This window comes from Dipodomys spectabilis, unplaced genomic scaffold (genome assembly GCF_019054845.1).
Source record: "Dipodomys spectabilis isolate Male_0828 unplaced genomic scaffold, ASM1905484v1 ptg000262l, whole genome shotgun sequence".
Classification (NCBI taxonomy): Eukaryota; Metazoa; Chordata; class Mammalia; order Rodentia; family Heteromyidae; genus Dipodomys; species Dipodomys spectabilis.
This window is the reverse complement of record NW_024870939.1, coordinates 6,279,356-6,301,811: the sequence shown is the minus strand read 5'-3', so window position 1 is coordinate 6,301,811 and position 22,456 is coordinate 6,279,356. Positions and strand designations below refer to the sequence as shown.

The 22,456-nt window shown below is 33.6% G+C and overlaps 1 protein-coding gene across 1 annotated transcript in view; it reads left to right on the top strand.

Annotated features, from left to right (window-relative positions):
- The first annotated feature begins 303 nt into the window (after positions 1 to 303).
- Positions 304 to 22,456, top strand: part of Lrrtm4 (leucine rich repeat transmembrane neuronal 4) — a 748,759-nt gene continuing 726,606 nt past the window's right edge. Inside the window, exons 1-2 of the mRNA XM_042699744.1 lie at positions 304 to 366; positions 2,289 to 3,835. Of these exons, the coding sequence (XP_042555678.1) occupies positions 363 to 366; positions 2,289 to 3,835 (1,551 nt within the window). The 5' untranslated portion in view covers positions 304 to 362. The remainder of the gene's footprint in view (positions 367 to 2,288; positions 3,836 to 22,456) is intronic.

The following is a 22,456-nucleotide window of genomic DNA, read 5'->3' as shown; positions in this document are numbered from 1 at the left end:
GTAGCTCTTCTGCACAGATTGCCAATTACTGCTGATGGGTCTCTGGTGAATTACACAATGGTCCTCAGAGCCTAGAAGCCCTCCCCCCTTCCCCACCACCCCCCACGGCTTCCTTCTCCCGGCCCCTCCATCTCACCCCTGCTGATTTTTTTAAACATATGTATGTATATATATATTTAATTTTTTTTTTTTTGCCTGTCCTCTCCGGGGAAGTTTGTATGGGGCTACTAGCTCACATGTGGGATCAGAATGTTGTGAATGACAGCCGCACTGTGTCATGAAGGTGATGGAGGTTTCCGCACCAGAGACCAAATAAGAAGAAAGCTGAGAAAGGGTTGGAAAACGTTTTCGAATGACAAAGAATGGGTAAGTGAACTTTTTGTTGTTACCTTTTTAGCCAAGCCGATCGGCTTGCCTTTTTCTATTCTCAGCCATGGCATTAGCTGCTAAAAAGACAAGGAAACAGTCAAAAAGCAGCAGCCTTTGAGTTTGTCAGTGAACTCAGCAGACTTGTTACTGTTTGTTTGTTTTGTTTTTAATAGCTCATTTTCCTTTTTGTAGCTTTTTTTAAAAATCCATAAATGCATAACATAGACTTAAACAGACTCTAGAGAAATCTCTTCAAGACTGTCTCTACCGTCTGCACATCCACAGCTTGGGAATTGAGCATGAGATAAATAATGCGTTTGCTTGTGTTTCTTGATAATATTAGCCAGGCTTGTATTTCTGGTTGCCGAAGAGATCGTTGTTACCACTTTGCTCCGTGTGTGTAGGGGTGGGGTCCCTACTTTAATCAGAGGTTGTGCAAGGGCTTGTTTAATCTTTAATGCTGTCTCCGATGCACGGCTCCCAAATTTCCAGCAGTCATTTGCCAGTCTTATTTTTCAAGTGCGACTGGCTAACTGCCCCCCCTCCCCCCAACCCCCCTTTCTCCTGTCTGGGAGATCTGGAATGTATTTCAATGAGTCTGAGGTTGGCCGGAGGACAGAGAGCAAGATCGAGTTTTAAATAAATAAATAAACCTTTAAAAAAAAACTTAACTGAGAAGAATGAGGCTTTTTTAGATTAAACGTTTGGCAGATTGCCTCTTGGTTAAAAATATGAATCTGAAAGAAATACAAGGAATCTGCAGCACATGGTAGTTTTTTTTTCTTTCTTATGGTTAAGAAATAACAGATTTCTTTAGGATAGAGGGAAGAAGACCCATAACATGCAATGATTTGGAAATGCAGCCTAAGAGCCAGGAGATTGCAACTTTGCGGGCTTTTTGAAGTTAATGGAGGAAGAAGAGGAAAAAGAAAAAAAAAAGAAAAAAAAAGTCAGTGTCAGAAATCTGAGTAGGTCCCAATGGTGGCCAGTTAAAGTCTGATATTTCCTGTCCTTGCTTGTACTTCCAATTTGCAAAAACCAACCATATGGAAATCAGCCGCAAACTAACAAATACATGTTTGTTTGTTTGTTTATTCCATATAAATTTTTCAGAAGGATTTTGCAATCTTAACTGTGCTGTGTTCTCTCTGATTGGGATGGTTCTAATGCATAGCTTATGTTTCACTGGGGAAAGAGCCACAGTATGCAATCATATATGCTTATTAGCATATCAAGGGTCTCTCAAACTATTATTAGTCTTCTTCCCATGCCTCCCAAATTGCCTCTACTGTTCCCCATGACACTTTTCCAAGCTCCCATACTGCCCTTGCACTGTACAAGAAGTATACAAATCCAGGCATGATAAACCTGAATTACCCTGACAGTCTCCTAAAGCTCTTTTGCTAAATCATAGCCCGTTTGCTCAACTAGGAAAGATGTACCAGTCTTCATCTATTAAGTCTCAATTTTCCTCTTACTGGAAGACGTAGCAGACTTCCTTTTAATACTGTTGCTCAACACAGTAACTAGCCAAATATCATTATTACTAAAATGTTAGCATTCTGTGAAAAGAAAGGGTTGGTTGTTGCCTCTCAGGGTGAGATACACACGGGAACTCTCGAAAGTCGGATAGGAGCTCTCTCTCTCTCTCTCTCTCTCTCTCTCTCTCTCTCTCTCTCTCTCTCTCTCTCTCTCTCTCTCTCTCTCTCTCTCTCTCTCTTTCTCTGTGGTGAATAGAATATCCAAGAGGAAAGAATTAAACCTAAATAGGAAAATAACTCTCTCAATATTACGTGTGTTCTTAAATCAAATGCTCCATTACTACTCTAGACAATCCTCATGCCTTGCTTTGGGGAAGCTGATGGTGACGTATTTTAACAGCTTCACAATGTGCATTTGTCTTCTTTTTAATATTGTAGGTTTCCATTTAATTACGCAGCTGAAAGGCATGAGTGTGGTTCTGGTGCTACTTCCGACCCTGCTGCTTTTTATGCTCACGGGAGCTCAGAGAGCTTGCCCAAAAAACTGCAGGTGTGATGGGAAAATTGTGTACTGTGAGTCTCACGCTTTTGCAGATATCCCAGAGAACATTTCCGGAGGGTCCCAAGGCTTATCGTTAAGGTTCAATAGCATTCAGAAGCTCAAAGCCAATCAGTTTGCTGGCCTTAACCAGCTTATATGGCTTTATCTTGACCATAATTATATTAGCTCCGTGGATGAAGATGCCTTTCAAGGGATCCGTAGACTGAAAGAATTAATTCTCAGCTCCAACAAAATTACCTATCTGCACAATAAAACATTTCACCCAGTTCCCAATCTCCGTAATCTGGACCTCTCTTACAATAAACTTCAGACTTTGCAATCGGAACAATTTAAAGGCCTGCGGAAGCTCATCATTTTACACTTGAGATCTAACTCCCTAAAGACTGTGCCCATAAGAGTTTTTCAGGACTGCCGAAATCTTGACTTTCTGGATTTGGGTTACAATCGTCTTAGAAGCTTGTCACGCAATGCTTTTGCTGGCCTTTTGAAATTGAAAGAGCTTCACTTGGAACACAACCAGTTTTCCAAGATCAACTTTGCTCATTTTCCACGTCTCTTCAACCTCCGTTCCATCTACTTACAGTGGAACCGGATTCGCTCCATCAGCCAAGGCCTGACCTGGACTTGGAGTTCCTTACACAACTTGGATTTATCAGGGAATGACATCCAAGGCATTGAACCAGGCACATTTAAATGCCTACCCAACTTGCAAAAACTGAATTTGGATTCCAACAAGCTGACCAACATCTCCCAGGAAACTGTCAATGCATGGATTTCACTAATATCCATTACTTTGTCTGGAAATATGTGGGAATGCAGTCGGAGCATTTGTCCACTGTTTTATTGGCTCAAGAACTTCAAAGGAAATAAGGAAAGCACCATGATCTGTGCCGGACCTAAGCACATCCAAGGGGAAAAGGTGAGCGATGCAGTGGAAACATACAACATCTGTTCTGAAGTCCAGGTGGTTAACACGGAAAGATCACATCTGGTCCCTCAAACTCCCCAGAAGCCTCTGTTTCTCCCCAAACCCACCCTCTTCAAGCCTGATACCACCCAATCCACCCTTGATACAGCAAGCCCTTCCCCGGGGTTTCAGATTCCTGGCGCAGAGCAAGAATATGAGCATGTTTCCTTTCACAAAATTATTGCAGGGAGTGTGGCTCTGTTTCTCTCGGTGGCCATGATCCTCTTGGTAATCTATGTGTCTTGGAAACGCTATCCCGCCAGCATGAAACAACTTCAACAACATTCTCTTATGAAGAGGCGGCGGAAAAAGGCCAGAGAGTCTGAGAGACAAATGAATTCCCCTTTACAGGAGTATTATGTGGACTACAAGCCTACAAACTCTGAGACCATGGATATATCGGTTAATGGATCTGGGCCCTGCACATATACCATCTCTGGCTCCAGGGAATGTGAGGTATGAACCATGATCCTCTAAAAGCGTATCTACTGCGGGGAAGGAGAGGTAAATGTTTGAAGCCCTAGAGGTGTCTCTAATCACTAGAAAGATTAATGACCCTTTGCTTTTGGGTTTTGCTCAGTGTGAAAGGTTACTTAATTAAATTACAACCACCAGGAAATTGACTGCTTTTGTTTTAATGGTTGAATATTGAAGGAAGTTCGTTCAAGGATGAGATTAAGTTGGAATAAAGCACGATGTTAAAACACCTGCTTTTTTTTTTTTTTTAAGAGTTTGTATACAGGGGTTGGACGTAAAATCACATATACACATAAACAAAACTCCTTTTCCATTCTAAAGCTTATGCCTGGTTCTTGGTTGACTTTTTGTCAATGGAGAAAAAAAGAAAGAAAGAAAGAAAGAAAGAAAGAAAGAAAGAAAGAAAGAAAGAAAGAAAGAAAGAAAGAAAGAAAGAAAGAAAGAAATGAGGAGCCAGTATAATTTGAAGAAAATAAATGAGTTTACCAAAATTTCAGAAGGTAACAAAGATTTAAACCAAAGAGCAATGTACCCAAGGGTTGATTTTTTTTTTTATTTGTTTTTTAATTTTGAGTTAGAGCATGCAGTAAGGATTCCACAGTCCTGTCACTTGGTATTTAGCTATATCAGCAGAGAGAATATGTGAGACTTCCTGGGGAATTGTGTCAATTTATTTTTATTTATTTTTAATTTTTTAAAAAAAATTTAGGGTTCCCTTCCTTTCTTCATTGTATATTTTTTTCCAATTAATGAGAGCATTCCTCAAGAGCATTCTAAGTGATGTGTATTTGTGTATAGTTAGAATTAAACTTAAATTCTCTGCTTTAGATACATCCTTGGCAACTTGTATGAGGCCAGGATCCTGTGGATGGATTAGCAGTAACGTAATGACAGGAGTAACAGGACTATTTGTCATTTTACTGGCATCCACAAAAGAAATGACATGTATTCTTATTAACATTTTCTACAATGAAGCAATCCAATATTTATAAATAAAAGTAAGGTTTATTCTGGGTATTCTCCCTTTCTGTAATAGCCCCCGATGGAGGTATGTGTTTCATGTTGTACACTTTTTGTTTATATGAGAATATGTTTGGGCTCAGTTTCTGGTTGTTTACATTAAAAGCATAAGAACATGTTAATAAGTAGAAAAATAGTCACAAACGTCAAACTTGTCAATGGGTAATACCAGATGTGATTTATTCTTTCCTTAGTGAAATTGATCAGAATGTGAAAAGACTGTGACTACCAAGGCCTTGTTGCTAGAATTAAGTCTCCAAGAGAGACTGTATTCTGGCAATATGTGCTTTCAGTATCTAAATTTAGACAAATTACTTTTTTAAAAAAAGTTTTAATGAGCATTTAAACACCTTGTCCTTTCTAATGCTACTTATAACAATTGGAAAATATTATTTGCTCTTTGATAATTTGTAGTCCAACTTTTCCATAATCCAAAATGCAGATGCTAATGAAATTTTTTTCAGACAAAGCACTGAATTTAAAATAATCTCCAACTAAGTACAACTGGACTATTGAACTGTCCTTTATAAAGTTCATTTTCCTCTATTTTTGTGCATTTATGAAAATAAGAGGCATACTTTCAGAAAATAAATCCCAGAAAGAAACTTGTATAAGAAACTGCCCTTAAAAATTAAACAGAATAAAAGTTTATCATAAAAGTGTGACAAAGCTTGATGTTTTTCTTACAGGCCCTCTTCTATGATATATGTGAATATAAATTATGTAAATTTATCCTATTGTATTCTGGGTTCTCTATATATTTTGTTATCCTTTAAAAGCCTTGTAGCATGAAAACAGAAGTAGCATCTAGGCTCATCTGTTTGGTTTCTCTTGCATTCTGGAATGGAATGGGATTTTACTTATAAGAATCAGAAAAAAAAGGAAAGAAAAAGAAAACGATTATCAAAGAGTTTGGAATTGAGATCATGTGTTTTAGAACTTTCCTGGGGATATTATACAGCTCATACTCTTATATTTTTCCCCTAAAACTTTAGGCATCACCATACTAGACTTAAAATGAAGTTATTTTATCCTCTAAAAATGTGTTTTAAAAGACAGTCTAATCTCATGTGTTAAATATATATGTTGTTATGAAACTGTACTTGTCTTGTTCAGAATGAATATATTGGTAAGGGATTAAACAACGAAAAAATTATTGAATATCTTCATGTCCCCCTTCCCCCCCCAAAAAAAATGATTGGCTGGACTCTTAACAATATTGCCTCCATTTAGAAACATAAAGAGATGCAATAAAGCTACATCGAAAGGAACATTAACTTTTCTTGGAACATATACACATAAAAATAGTTTATATACGCTGGGCAGTGGTGGCTCATGCTTTAATCCTAGCTACTCAGAAGGCTGAGATCTGAGGATCATGGTTCAAAGCCAGCCTGGGCAGGAAAGTCTGTGAGACTCTTATCTCCAATAAATCACTCAGAAAACCGGAAGTAGTGCTGTGGCTCAAGTGGTAGAGCACTAGCCTTGAGCTGAGTTCAAGCCCCATGACCGACAAAACAAAACAACAACAAAAACAAAACAAAACCATTTATATAGCTACTACCACCATTATAACAGGTTATAGATTGATATAAAAATTGAGGAAAGAAAGTTGAAGAAATTATTAGGGAAATCCAAATTTCTTTTTAGTTCTTTGTCACCCAGAATTCAATTCTCCTGTTGATAAATATTTCTTTGGAGAAAATTCTCTACCATATACAGTAAAGAGTTGGAATGCTTTTCCCAGGTTTTCTGGAATTTTAGAAAGATTACATTTGTGTTCAATTTGAGACTGGTTGTATTTTCCGTAACTCTTGAATATCAATAATTTAAAACTAGAGGATCATTGATATATTTATTGTACCAAGTTTGTGAGGTATTGTTATTTTATTTAAAATGACAAATTCTATGTAATAAAGCCATAAATATTTTACTAGAAAAATATAGTTACAAATGTTAATTTCTCAGAGTGCCTTACAGAAAAAAATAATTAAATTGAATTTTCCACTTTTCAACTAAGTATATATTTATTAGCTAAGTATAGTTAAACTGCTCAGTTAGACTGTTTTTTTTTTCAGAGTAAAACAAAAAATTAATATTCCTCATTAGGGTGACATCTGTGAGTTACTGTGCACATATAACACACAGATTTTGAAATTCAATCATTTTAGCACTGAACTTTGCATGTTTTAATTTTGAAAAGTCCATGTGTCCCTGGCATAGTAATAAATTGGTGGAGCATATTATAATGACATAGAGAGTAAAGATTTCTCATATCTATAAAAGAGGAGTAGATAGTTATGAATGATTAATATGATTAATGGAACAGTAGGACATATGCATACATCTCAATCATTATACTTAGAGTGGATCAGTGGGCTTGATTGAACTGAATCATTTAATTTGTCTTTAATAAGTACCCAGAAAAGAGAACTTAAACCTTACAAGATACATCTTTGCCTAAAACTTAGTAAGATATTATTATAAAATGGCATTTATTTTAGAAAACAATTTGGGAAAACTTACAGCATTAATTATTCTTAGATACTGTAAAGAACAAAGTTTCCAATTCTTTTTTTTGTAGGATTTGTTTGATCAACTGAAAATAAAAAGGCCAGTTATTGTTTACCTTTTATTTAAAAATATGCAATTGATGAAACAGAGTCTCTATATCAAATATTTAAAATGTTCATGAACTGATATCTAATGCTTAAAGATCTCATAATTCTAACAGTGAAGTGATAAGAAAATGGCAGTGTCAATGATGATGTAGACAAATATTTTAAATATATAATGTAAATAAATATTTTGAAATGCAAGAAAATATTTGTTGTCTGTTTGAGCTCCTAGTATTTCACTGCTGTAAAGTGGGTGGTATGGACCATTTCCCTCAATTCATATTTATAAAGCAAAAGTATCAATCTAGGGTCAAATTGCTGACAGAGGTCTAACTGTTTTTGAACCAATAGAAGTTGATATTTGCTTTTTGCTGAATGGATTTCTGAGGAACAACAACAACAACAAAAATAGAATGTATAATGGTAGAGGATACTAAGGGAAGAGCATCATTGACTATTATAAACATTTTACCAGTATAAATTTATAAGAAATATGTTTTGCTTTTCTGATTACTGTGTCACAATAAAATTTGTACTTACAATTCTCCCTTGCCTATTCCAAAAACTTCTATGTATGTGAATAGAAAGAAAAAAATAAAAATACCTTTTTATTTTCTTGTACTGGTATTGAGGCCTGGGGTTTGAACTCAGGACTTGGGTGTTGTCTTTTAGCTTTATCATTCAATTGCTGGCACTCTACCACTTGAATCATGGTGCCACTTCCAGGTTTTTTATGGTTAATTAGAAAGAGGCTTAGAGATTTGTTTGTCTCCTGCTGGCTCTGAACCTGTATCCTCAGATCTCACCCTCCTGATTATCTAGAATGCCAGGTGTGAGTCATCAATAACCGATAGAAAAATAAATTTTCATTACTGTAACTTATGAAAATTTTAAATATTTACAACATTATTGAAAAAAAACCTATGCTGGAATTTCAATGATTTGTTAGGAATATTATTCATGTATATTACATATGTATTATCTTAAATCATCTCACACTTACCTCTTCTAGCATTTTTCTAAGATGAGAATTTAAGGTAGGCACATGTCTTTATATATATAAGACAGGACCATTTTGGGGTCACTGTGTTAATCATTCCATTCAGCTAGAATCATATTTACCAACTTAAAACTGAATCCATATTAAAAAATTATATCATAATTCCATTGCCATTTTCACAAGTAAAAAATAAAACGTTTCATAAGACATGGAATAAGAGTAGAACTATTTTTATTCCTTAGGCAACTTGAAAAGAAAGAACTTGACTTATTAAAACGTGTAGTTCTTTCTCCCTGTTTTAGGGAAAACCTAACACACCATCAACATGCATGAGCATGTAATCGGGCAGGCACACACAAATTTTAAACTGCCAAGTACCTATTTCAAAAGCACTTAAGAATGCACTTTTTTTAAAGTCAAGTGTCTGAATTTGATCAGAATAATTTTTTTTCTTTTTTTATGAGTAAGTTCTCATTAGAATTTGCAAATGGTAGAGGTGAAGAATGACAGCTGACAGAAAGTCCTGACATGAGTAATTTAGGAAAGCCTTTTAAACTAAAAATAGTTCAATTCTTTTATCTTGAACTAGCTGGAATTAGAATCTCATAGACAAAGGTTGAATCCTTGTCTGCATGCTAAGATTCTAAGCTGAGGAATCTGACTAAGGCCATAAAATACATAGCATTTGAAAAAACGTGGTAATTTCCACATGGCTCCAGAATTTTTCATTTTTGTGCATCTCTACATTCTATAAAATCTAATCATCCCTAGATCTTCCTAAGAATTGCATTTATAGATAGTTTTATGCTTTAGAAGTTTCTCAGCAGTGGTATCACTGGAAATGTGGTGACTACTCAGAATTTTCATGTCTCTGAGAGTTTCACAATTCACAAAATTAAAAAGCGAAACAGGGGTAACTTGTATGTCGCTAGATACTGGCATGATGAAAAATTAGTATGTCTTTTGATCAGTGAAAACCATGAAGTGATGTTGAATTTTTTAAAATTAAAACTGCTTCTTATAGTAGCAGAAGAATCATCATTCACCGAATCAGTTTAATAAAATCTCAGTATTCTTGAGGAAAGGGAAATTATGGGACTATTTTTTCATGTATTCTGTCAGCCATTAAAATTTTAACTATAAATTGGAGAAAGCTGAGAAAAAGCACAGTACTTCTTGTAGTAACAAAAAATTACCAGGTTCTAAATGATACCAGCTTGAAACTGCCAGATACTTTTGTACAAGACTATGTCTTTGAACTCCTATTGGAGAGTTTTAAAATCAGGCCTTTCCTGTCAAGAGAAAAGAAGTTCTAAGAAAATATATCTATGGGAAATCCATCCTGTAGGAAATACAAATGATATATGTCATCACATAGATTGTAATATTTAAAAATAGGAGTACTGGAAATGTAATTAAAACAAAACTGATAAACATTTCAGAAAAGATGGATTAAACAGTGAGAATGCATTTAAAAAAAATCAGAATATCCTTTTGTAAAATACAAAAAGAATCATGATGGAAAGGAAAATAGAAGTTGAAGCCTGGATATGAAATTATCAATCAGTCAGTGAAGGGGCTGGGAAGGTGGCTCAGTGGTAGAGCGCTTGCCTTGCATGGCTGAGGCCCTGGGTTTGATTCCTCAGCACCACATAAGAAAAAAGCCAGAAGTGGCGCTGTGGCTTAAGTGGTAGTGCGCTAGCCTTGAGCTGAAGAGCTGAGGGACAGTGCCCAGGCCCAGAGTTCAGGGCCCACGACCAGACCCCAAAACAAAACAAAACAATCAGTCAGTGAATAAAGTAATTTTTGGTAATTAATATGATTATTCATATATAGACTTGAAATATTCTATCATTTAATCGTAAATAAATGTTATTGTGAACAAAACCTGCACAGTCATTTTGAATTATTATGTAATTAAAGTCATGTGTGATAAAACATCCATATATGTCATGCAACAATTTCTAAATATTGACAATTATACAATTATATTATAGACAGGCGGTAGTTAATAAATACTTCACTTTTAAGTGAACTTAGTTTTGTATTAATTTTCCCAGTATATGTGATTTATTTTCAAAGCAAACATTATAAGAAGATTTAAAAAATGAAATTATAGAAATAACATTGTTGCTTTTCTGAACTTTAGTTTGTTTATAACAGTCTCTTTCTATTTTATGTCAATTTCTCATCTTTCACTGAAATTTACAGTCTTCAGAGAGAGAGAGGTAAACAGGTAATCCTTAATCTCTCAGTAAATGTCATCTTATTTATTTATTTATTTATTTATTTATTTATTTATTTATGACAGTCTTGAGGCTTGAACTCTGGGCCTGGGTCCTGTCCCTGCACTCTTCAGCTCAAGGTGAGCGCTCTGCCGCTTGAGCCAAAGCACCACTTCCAGTTTTCTAGTGATTTATTGGAGATAAAAGTCTCAAGGAGCTGGGCGCCAGGGTGATTCACGCCTCTAATCCTAGCTACGTAGGAGGCTGAGATCTGAGGATAGCCGTTCAAAGCCAGCCTGGGCAGGAAAGACCAAGAGACTCTTATCTCCAATAAACCACTAGAAAACTAGAGTGGTGCTGTGGCTCAAGCGGTAGAGCGCTTGCCTTGAGCTGAAGAGCTGAGGGACAGCGCCCAAGCCCAGAGTTCAAACCCCATGACTCACAAAAAAGGAAAAAAAAAAAAAAAAAAGAGTCTCATGGCGTTTCCTGCCCGGTCTGGCTTTGAACCACGATCCTCAGATCTCAGCGTGCTGAGTAGTTAGGATTACAGGCGTGAGACACCAGTGCCCTGTTTTTTTGTTTGTTTGTTTGTTTGTCTGGTTTTTTTTGCTTTTTTTAGATCAAAGTCTTGTGTTAGAATAAGTTAATTTATAGTAAATATTTAAGCATACATTAAAAGTCAAGTAGACAATAATTATGACTTCATAATTTTGGACACAACTTTATCGTTTTCAGTTTTTCATATGTCAAGCTACATTATTTAAGAAAACTATTTTTTTAGGCTCTAAGTAAGCTAAAACATGTATCTTAGAAAATATGAATTGCTTTTGTTGAAGAAGGGGTGGATTTTTAGAGCACAAAAGTGAAATCCATGACTAAGAATATTTTATTTGGAAAGGCAATGCTACTTAGTTCACATTTATTGTACTTTTGCTGTTGTTGTTGTTAAAGAAGTCCCAAGTTTTATTTAGCTGCTTCATTGTAAAATCAAATGTCATTGGACAAAGCAGTGAAAAATCAACTCCACTAAAAAACAAACAAATGATTTTGGGTATCTGTTTTATATATGATCCTTTAATCCTGCATTTGCTTCTAGAGAGATACATTTTGAAGAGTTAAGAATTATTAGAAGTTTATTTTCTAATTTAATAAGTGTACTAAATGCATTTATGTTCCAGTGAACTCCTAAGAAGGTTGCTTTGTTTCTTGCATCATAAATTAGATTTTGATGCATTCATCTATCAAATGCTTTGATAGTAAAATTTACATTTTTAAATTAACACCAATCATTGACAAGTAGGTCTAAAACAGCATGGAAAATGGAGAAATATAGTTATGTCTGAGTCATTTTAGTACGGTGACCGTAGATGAAAACTTGATATACTTTTCTATGTATATAGATCTTCAAAAGTAATAGCAGAGGGGGCAGCTTTGAAGTACTTTAGGTTGATGGCCAAACCACAACATGGACCCATATTGTATAGGTCCAGTGGTTAGATCAAAGGGTAAAAAAGAGGTCTTAAACTTGAAACTGACTCATTTTACTTCTCTACGATTGGACAAGTAAATATATATCTGACCTTTCTGTGATATAATTTTTCTATCTATTGAACTGGGATAATAACTTTCCAAGTAGCTTGCTGAAATGATTAATGTGTGCTATTGGAAAACCACTCTGAAGTTCTTGATAAAAGCTTCAGTGTAAATAAAAATGATTATAAATCCAACTGTCTACTGAAAGATGCAAAATGCACTGCTGCTGTATTATTTTCATTGCTGTTATTAGTTATAATAATGCTTATAATATTTTCAAATGTAGAATCAAATATGTGGTTACATTTTTACTAAAGAAAATAATAAACCTAAATGTTCGGTCCCTGTCCAGAGATGGTAATATGTAATTATTTATACCATTATTTCTAAATTATTCTCTTGGCTGAACAATTTATTCACCTTTCTATGGGTTGCAGAAACAACATATATTCCCAATATTATCAGATACTACCTTCCAGTTTGTTTTCTTTAGAGTATAAGCAATTATAATTCCACAAATATTTATATCACATACAGGAGTTTTCAACTATTTATAGATTGTTTATTAGGCAAAATAACTTGATCAATAATTTCAAGAAGACTTGATATTTCTGTTATATATATATATATATATATATATATATATATATATGTGCATGTGCATGTGTGTGTGTGTGTGTGTGTGTGTGCAAAAGATAGTTACAAGGGAATATAATTCTATGGTATAATTAGACTTTTCTCTCTCTTTCTTCCTCTTTGTTTCTTTCTTTCTTTTTTTTTTTTTTTTTACATTTGCCGGTTCTGGGGCTTGTACTCAGGGCCTAGGCTCTGTCCCTGTACCTCTCTGTGCTCAAGGTCAGTACTTTACCACATGAGTCACAGTGTTCCTTCTGGGTTTTTCTGAGTAGTTCCTAAGAGATAAGAGTCTCATGGAGTTTCCTGCTTGGGCTGTCTTTGAACTGTGATCCTCAGATCTAAGCCTCTTGAGAAGCTAGGATTACAGGCATGAGCCACCAGCACTGGGTTAACTGAATTTTATATACTATATTTTATGTACACTATGTATTATTATATAATATATATCATATTACATTATCATTATTTAATCAATATATACTAAAATGTTATATAAATATATGATTACATTTTAATAATACATACTATTTCTAGACTATATAGTTTTAAAGTAAAAAATATTTCTAAGTTTTCCATTAAAAAATGTCGATACCATTGTCAATAGAATGAGTATCACTAGTAAATGTGCTTTAAAATAACCTTATTCATGGAAAACAGAGAAAAAGAAGAATCTTACCTTTGTTAGTGAAGACAAACAGTTTGCTGTGTGATTAGAAAAGTAGAATGGTTGCATTATGGGGAGTTCTACTTCATGCTGCTGTTGTTTTCTATTTGGCATTCTGGGTTGGATGAAGAACCTGTTGGACCCAGTTTATGGATTTGATCTAAAATTCTATCCATGTGCTTTCATACTGGATGATCACAGTGATACAGGATGTTCAGAAATTAGTCTCACTTCAGTATTATGGTCTAGCAATGTCCCAAAGTCAGATTACTATCTATTTCTCATTGCACAGTGCTTAGTGAATAGGTGTAGATCCCTAAGGGCAAGTCTTGAAGGAATTAGTACCAGTACAAATTTTATAGGACCACAGGGTACTTATCCAGGGAGATTGGCATCCCTTGTGTGTGTGTGTGTGTGTGTGTGTGTGTGTGTGTGTGAATGTGAATGTGTGTTTTCTGGGTCTCTCAAATGGCTCAGGGATGAAAAATTATTTTAGCATCTTGATAATTTGAGTTTGATTTCAATTAGGCTAACAACCAACTCCTCTGCTTGTGGATATCAATTGCATATTTTGTAAGCTATCTATAAACTTTTATGCTTGTGACACTGTGGGACAGTAGTTAACACATTGTCATTTGTATCTCTGGCTCCTATGGCTCAAATTTGAAATCCATTATTACAGCAACTAGAACCAGCATGTATGCATTGATGAAGTGCAGAAACCTGACCTATGCTACACCTGGATACCAATTTTCCTACTATATTTAGGATCAAGTTTAGGTAATAAATGTCCATACCATAGTTTGAATTACAGAGAAAACCAACCAAAGTATCATTAAAAGTGACTTTACTCTTTTCAACCATTTTGTCCCCAGAGGGCAAGGTCATTCATAGTAAAGTCAGAATTATTTTCCTTTTTGTTTTCTTATTATTTATTCCATACTGAGTTTTGGGCTCAAGGGTTCATGCTTGCTAAGCATGCATTCTATCATTTGAGCTATTTGCAAGTTTCTTTTTTACATTGGTTATTAGCCAGATAGGTTCTTGCCGTATGCACAGGCAAGTCTGGAGTAGATCCCTCCCATTTGTACATGGCAATATACCCAAACATTTATATAGACAGAATCTAGGGAACATTTATTTCTGTAACCATGGCTCATTGACCTGTGACACCAAATTAGGTTTTTGGTTTTGTTTTTTGTTTTTTTGGCAAATTTGCTTGACATGGGCCAAAATGTCATCTCCTTTTAAAAAAATGAATAAATGGATGAATGAATAAATATTATTCTAGAAAAGTTGCTTAGCTCACAATCTTAAAAATTGAAAAAATAAGGGAATGTAAAATGTTCATTTAGAAAATGCTGAATTATTGAAAGTGTGAAGTTATTTATAAGTTAAGCTAAGCCAACTTTAATATGAGAAAGATTTTAGAAATTCTTAAGAAATATGGATGTTTTTACTTCTATCCCATTCAGAGTTATATGAGATTGAGTACAATAAGTAATGGGAAATTAATCTGATATTTGAAGTTGTAACTATATGTTTCATTGAAGTTTCATATTCTTATGACAAATCAGACAGTTATTATTTTTAAAAGCATTAATAAGATATATACCGTTTTACTTAATCTTCTCTTTGTGTTTGTTACTTACAATATCCCATTTTACTCTTAAATACTATTAAATAACCTTTTTGCATAGACACATCCCTAGAATAGGAAAAACGTCCAAAAAGAATCTATTAAAACTCCACTCATAAAATTCTAAAAACTATTAATCTTTCCAAATAAATACAATTTTATTACCAAATATTCTGACTTTTATTGCACAAGATTTTTATTTAGTATGCAAAATTATTACTTATTATATAATAGTTGACTTTTTAAGCTACAATATTTTACCTTTGGATTTATATATATATATTTATTTATTTATTATTAATTTATTTTTTTGGGCCTAGTTGTGAGGCCTGAACTCTGGGCCTGGGCGCTGTTCCTCAGCTCTTCAGCTCAAGGCTAGCGCTCTACCACTTGAGCCACAGCACCACTTCCGGCTTTTTTCTTTTTGCTTATGTGGTGCTGAGGAATCGAATCCAGGGCCTCATGCATGCAAGGCAAGCACTCTACCACTGAGCCACCTTCCCAGCTCTGGATTTATCTTTTTGTTATTTTGCAAGATGGCATATGAATAATCCTTGTTGTCAATAGTAATAATTTACATTATCGTTTATTTTATGATTTCTATTTTTCATAGAACTTTCTCATCATGAGTTTCAAAAATGTACACCTAGCAAATGTACAATTAGAAAGTTATTTGGTTGTTTGCATGCGTTTACATCTGATTCTTAAATCTCTTCTAAATTTTCATTAATATAAAATATAAAATAGAAACTAAGTTATTCCTACTAAAGAATTACAATTATTATTCCAGAACATTTTACCCAAGAATATAGTAAATGTTTCGTATATAGAAGTCAATTTTATACATTTTATGTTTGCCCACAGAGTAACTATAGTTTTGTTTTCTGAATCAAACTTTTAAACATCACTGTAGTTTTTCATTATATTGTGATTTTTATAAATGTTTTTGCTTTGTTCACTAAATTCTATATGTATACACAAAACTATGAATTAATTTTTATTTTAAATAAAACATTTTATTTTTCTAGTATTTTCCCTTAAAATATATATGCATACACTATTTTATATCTATGGATCATAAGTCTAGGAATCTTTTTTTTTTTTTCCTGGTCCAGGGTCTTTAACTCAGGGCCTTGGAACTGTCCCTGAGACTATTTGTGCTCATGCCCAGTGCTCCACCATTGGAACCACAGCTCCACCCTGCCTTTTTCTGAATAGTTTATTGGAGATAAGAGTCACATGGACTTTTCTTCTTAGGTTGGCTTTGAACTGTGATCCTCAGATCTCTTGTCTTTTTTTTCTTTCCTTCACGCCCCCGCCCCCCCAGCCATATCTTTCATTTTTTGCTTGACAATACTGAGGACTGAGCTCAAGACCTGATATTTGCTAGCCAGACACTCTTGTCACTTGAGTCATGACTTAATTCCATTTTTACCTAGGTAATTATTAAGGTAGGATATTGCTTCATTACCAGTTGACCGGTACTCCAGTGATGAGCATGTGTCACTTCAGCCAGCCATTGTGGGCCTCCTGTAGCTAGGATAACAAGCCCCCTCTTGGTTTAAATGACCTCTCAAGAACATATTTTTGCCTGGGCAGGCCTTAATTATGATCCCCATCTCCATTTCACAAGTAGCTAGAATTATAGGCTTGAGCCACTGCAACTTGACTTGACTTTAGAATTCTTACATAGGTCATAATATGTGTGCATATTTATACACATCAGTAAATAGTACAATTTGATTACCTCAATTAATTTAATAGTTTAATTATATGGAAATAAAAATATTTCCATTTCTTACATGTACTGCAGTTCTACTGGCTAAAACTTTAAAATAATATTAAATAATTAGATCTTCTGGAGTGAAATTGGTTTTGTGAAATAACATTTGAACTTTATCTTTCCATTTATTCACTTACTAAATCAACGTAAGTAGATTTCTACTTAAAGTAATATCTTGCAATTTCATACTATTTCTGTACCATCGAGAAACTTTGTCTTAGCAAAACTTATTTATCAAAATTATAATGAATATAACACATTTGCAAAATCTAAGTTTAATAGGATGGATACTAAGTTCTACTGTGGAGGGGAAGGGCAAAAACAAATCGTTTAAATAAGGATACAGGTGGACCCCTTGCAACAACGAGATGTGCAAGTCTTTATGGCGAAAAAAGAACTTTACATCTTTGGTGGAGGGGCGGAAAGGAGAGGTGGGGGTGGGAGGGGCAATGAGGAGGGGTGGGAGATGGGAAGAGATGGGAAGGGGAAACAAAGGAGGAGGCTACAATGCTTGATAAGAAATGTACTCATTATCTTGCCCATGTAATTGTAACCCCTCTGTACCGTATTTTCACAATTTTAAAAAAAGGTTTTTTTATTTGCTCTTAAAAGAGAATATTGAAAATATAGATTCTTAAAAAACATTCATTTAATTAAAAATACAACAGGTATAATAATTTGTTTCCTGTTATAAATACATTTTCACTATCATCTATACCAGCCATATTTTATCTGGTGTAATCGCTATAGACCAATGAGCTAGAAACAAAAGGAGCTTGTGAGCTCCATTGGTCTTTACAGTTTTAATTCAAAATCAAATTGTTTTATTATTTGCATGTTTTCCTTGAGGTAAACATACAGAAAAAATATATTATTTATTTTAATTTTTGTAAAATTTTATTAATTTCTTCTTTATATTTGCTAATGGCTTATACATTAAAATATGAATAGTAATTACCCTCAACTTTAAAGGAAATTTTGCCTGTATTCTTTATTCTTTTTTCTAGAGTATAGTTTTATTATCTGAATAAATCCTATCACTACTCTCTGATATTCTAAGTCAATTTAAAGTAATAATTCCATTGCATTTCCATGGATAGTCAAATTATTTCTTTTTATTTGCATGGGGGAGATGATGTTAGCTGTCTATTCTTGTCAAGCACAAGATAGCAAGTATTTACACTCTTAAGCTATTTCGTCTCTGTCACAAGTGGTTTTTTTTGTTTTTTGTTTTTTATTTATTGTAGCATCAGAGGAAATACATTGAGGATGAACACATCTGTGCACAGAAAAACTTACAATCAGAAAGTAGCCTGGGTTTGTTTTACTTATGGTAGCTCTCTCTCATGCAATTACTCTCTCATCTTCCTCTCTTTACCTACTCCTTTCCTTCATTTATATATGCAGAATGCATTACCAATTATTTATTAAAGGGGAACGGAATATTACTCAATTTAATTACTTCTTTGTGTTTCCCACTATGAATCAACACTCCCTGACTTCACATATCCTCCTAACTACCTAACACCCTTACTCATCAATCCCCATTTCAGGTATCTTTGCACTGGCCTCCCTTTGACTCCTGTTATTCATCTAACAGTGTTTACCTCCCTTTATTTAACTCCCACTTATTGCCTTCTGAGGAAGCCACCACAAAAGTCCTCCTGTGGTCAAATTACCCTGACTTCCTTTTGTTAACTTCCATCTAGTATGCTGAATGGCAGGTTCCAAGGTTCATATTGCCCTTTAGTTTACTTAATAATTGCCTTAGTAAGCTACCATTACTACTTGAATCTCACCCATCCAAGGGAAGACAACATACAAGTATTTACTCTTGGACTTTATAACTCTATTAGCTAGTAATGTCTCATAATGAATAATAAGTTAATAACTATTTATTTATTACTTTTGTTATTGTTTGTATTAGTAGAGGTTTAATTTCAACCTGTAAGTTTATGAGTATGATTTATCTTCTTGCACTCTCCCCACTGAGTGGCACCACCAAGCCCTACAATTTGTCTTCTTCAAAGTCATTATCTTCCATCATTCTATTTCATCTCTGCAAATCCTCTCAGATTGCCTGGTTCTATATTTACATGTAGCTTGAATATTACATCTGGTTTTGTCCACCCTTCCTCTCTTGATTTGTGTGATGCCCTTCTGTATGACCTCCCCCTCCCCCTGACAAATAATGTTCTAACAACTTATAGGTATTCATTTGGTTACATTAAGTCTTCATTTGGTAAATTAAGTCTTCACAAAAGTAATATCAATGCATTCTTACTCTGAATATACTAGTATATATATCACATACTTTGGTGAATTTGTATATATCTGAAAAAGATCTTGCATATATTCCCATGTATTTTATAAATTGGTACTTCAAAATATGAGAGAAAATGTGAACCCTTTGCCATTCTAAATCTGACTTACTTTTCCATGTCCATTCAAATAACCTATTATTTTTCCTGACAAGTAAATTGCATTCCTTACATAAATACACACACACATATATATATGTGCATATGTAATCTATATGTATCTGCATTTTCATGTGGGAAATGTGTTTAGACAGGCAGGCAGGCAGAGGCAGGCAAGCAGACAGACAGACAGGTAGATAGAAATAAGTGTGATTCATATATGTGTATATATATAGTGTGTGTGTGTGTGTGTATATATATAGTGTGTGTGTGTGTGTGTGTGTGTGTGTGTGTGTGTGTGTGTGTGTGTGTGTGTGTGAGTGTACCAGTGCTGGGGCTTAAAATCAGAGCCTGTGTGCTGTCCCTGAGTTTCTTTTGCTCAAGGCTAGTGATCTACCATTTCAGCCACAGCTCTACTTCTGGCTTTTTTGTATGATTAATTAGAGATAAGAGTCTTATCTCTGGGATGGCTTCAATCCTTAGATCTCAGCCTCTTGAGCAGCTAGGATTACAGTTGCAAACCACAGGTTCCCAGCTTATATAGAATATTTATCCATTATATCTATATATATCTGTATATATATCTGTGCCTATCTATCTAGTAGATATCTACAATAAGATATATATGCATATATATATATATATATATAAAACATTTTCTTGATTCTTATCTACTGTAAGGGGATCTAGACACCTGAACTGTTTCCATAACTTAGTTGTGGTGAATAGTGAATCTATGTACATAGGTGTACAGTGTTTTAAAATAAATAATATTGAAAGAATAAATTATGTTTTATGTGATTTAGTGTCTTCATTTATTTTATTTGTTTGCTAAAATAAGAAATTTTATCTTTAAAATTGTTGATTGTTTCCTTTATTAAAAGTAAAGAGCTATAGATTTACTTTAGTGTACACATTTGGGTGTAACTCAGTTTCAAATATTCATATTTATTACCATTTTATTAACATAATTTTATTAGTTTATGGTTATTATTAAATGCATTTTCTTCAATGATTGTGCACATATTTAATTTTGCACAAAAAGAATTAAGCAGAGCAACTTATACTTTTATTTCTAGCTAACTGGGATATAGCTAGGAGGGTTAGATTTGAGTTCAGCCTCAGCAAAAAAGTTAAAAAGACTTATTTTGAACATGTTTTTGTTGACAAATGTCAGAATCACCAGTTCTCATAAGGCAGAAGTAGGGAGATCCTGATTTGTGGCTGGACCAGGTCTAATGTGAGACCCTATGTGAAAAATAAGTGTAATCCAATAACTAAAAACATGTTACATGGCTCAAAGTTGAAGTCCCAATTTTATTATTATTAATAATAATTGCAGAAAATTGTAATGTTCCCATTTATATTTAATATATAAAAAGCATATTTATGTATCAGTATGTATTTGTCTATACATAATACTACTGGATAATAATTTTTTTTGTGTTCCTATGTGGTTTTGAAGGTTTTTTTCCCACAAGATTTCTGGGAAAAACAAATTTAATATTATAACATTTAAACTTTTTTTCATTGTATTTAATTATTTATAATTTATTTTATATTTATTATTTTTAAATTTATTTTTTTATTTGTTGAGAAAGTGATCAGTTTCAATTACCATCAATTGTACTTGCTCTTTTGCCATATACCAAGTTCTTTACAATTTCTTATATTTGTTTGAAGTATGTATGCTGTTTTATTTTATGTTCATTTTATCATTTTGTGAATAATTTTAGATTCTATGTGGTTATATTGACAAATAATATATTTTAAAATAATTTATTAATGACTTCTATAAACACCATAGAATTTTTACTTAGAGCATGCCATTTAATTGTTTTCCATGTAATTTTGAGTGCAAGATTAGAAAATTGTCTTCATATAAATTATTTTAAATTTTATTTTATTTTTCTGTCTTTGCAGTGTGCTACTAGTAATTTCATTTGAATATATTAAATTTATATTCAATTTTATTCTTATTTAGTAGTGTTGTGGGGTTTTTTTTCCATGCATGTATATCTTCAATTCAATCAACTTTCTATTATCAATAATTCTACTTAATTTCTCAATTTCATTTGTCATCTAATCATATTTAATGACATTTTACTTATTAATTTTCAAAATTAATAGGTAAATATATTTAAATATGTCAGTAGCATACATATATTGGTGTCTTTTTTACATTTTTGATGCTTTCACATAGTGCTTAGTATAATAGATTGAAGCATCTTTTCTTTTCTTTTCTTTAAATTTCTTTTCTTCTTATTTTGGTGCCAGTCTTGGGAATTGAACTCAGGATATCCCTGAGCTTTTGTACTCAAGGCTAGTGCTCTATGGTTTCAGTCACAGCTTCACGACTTGAGCCAAAGCTTCACTTCAAGGTTTTTGGTAGTTTACTGGAGATAAAGGTCTCATAGATTTTCTGTCCTGGGCTGGCTTTGAGCTGCATCTGGATCCTGAGATCTCAGTCTATAGAGTAACTAGGATTGCTGCTGTAAGCCACACACCCTCTGCTTCATTATCTTTATTTCAAACTTTTTGGCCAAATTTTTATCTAATTTCTGTTGAATTATATAATAATATTTTCACACACATTACTATTTTCTACTATTTTGTTTTCCTATTATTTTATTTCTATTGCTTTTATCCTTTCCAGAAACCAAATCTAGAACTTAATATTTTATCACCAAGTCATTGTGAATACTCTGCCTTCTTCTGGATATTTCTGTACATTTATGAGTTAATATGGTCTTTGTCTACTTCAAAAATATACCTCATGGTAACTTTACTAATCTAAATGTTTGCATGATTCTGAGTTTATTTCATAGAGTATAGCTTGTGCAATTTTTCCACAATAATAAATAAAATGTTATCATTTTTTCTTAATTTGTTAGAATAGTTTTATAGGAATAGACATGGTATTTGTGGATATCAATACAAACTTTGTAAACATGATGTGTAATAAAATATCTTTGATACACTTATAAACATTGTCTTTTTAGAAAAGCATAATCTAGAGTGCATTAGTATTTGAAATTCTAAGTTTTCCTTCTTATGGTAAA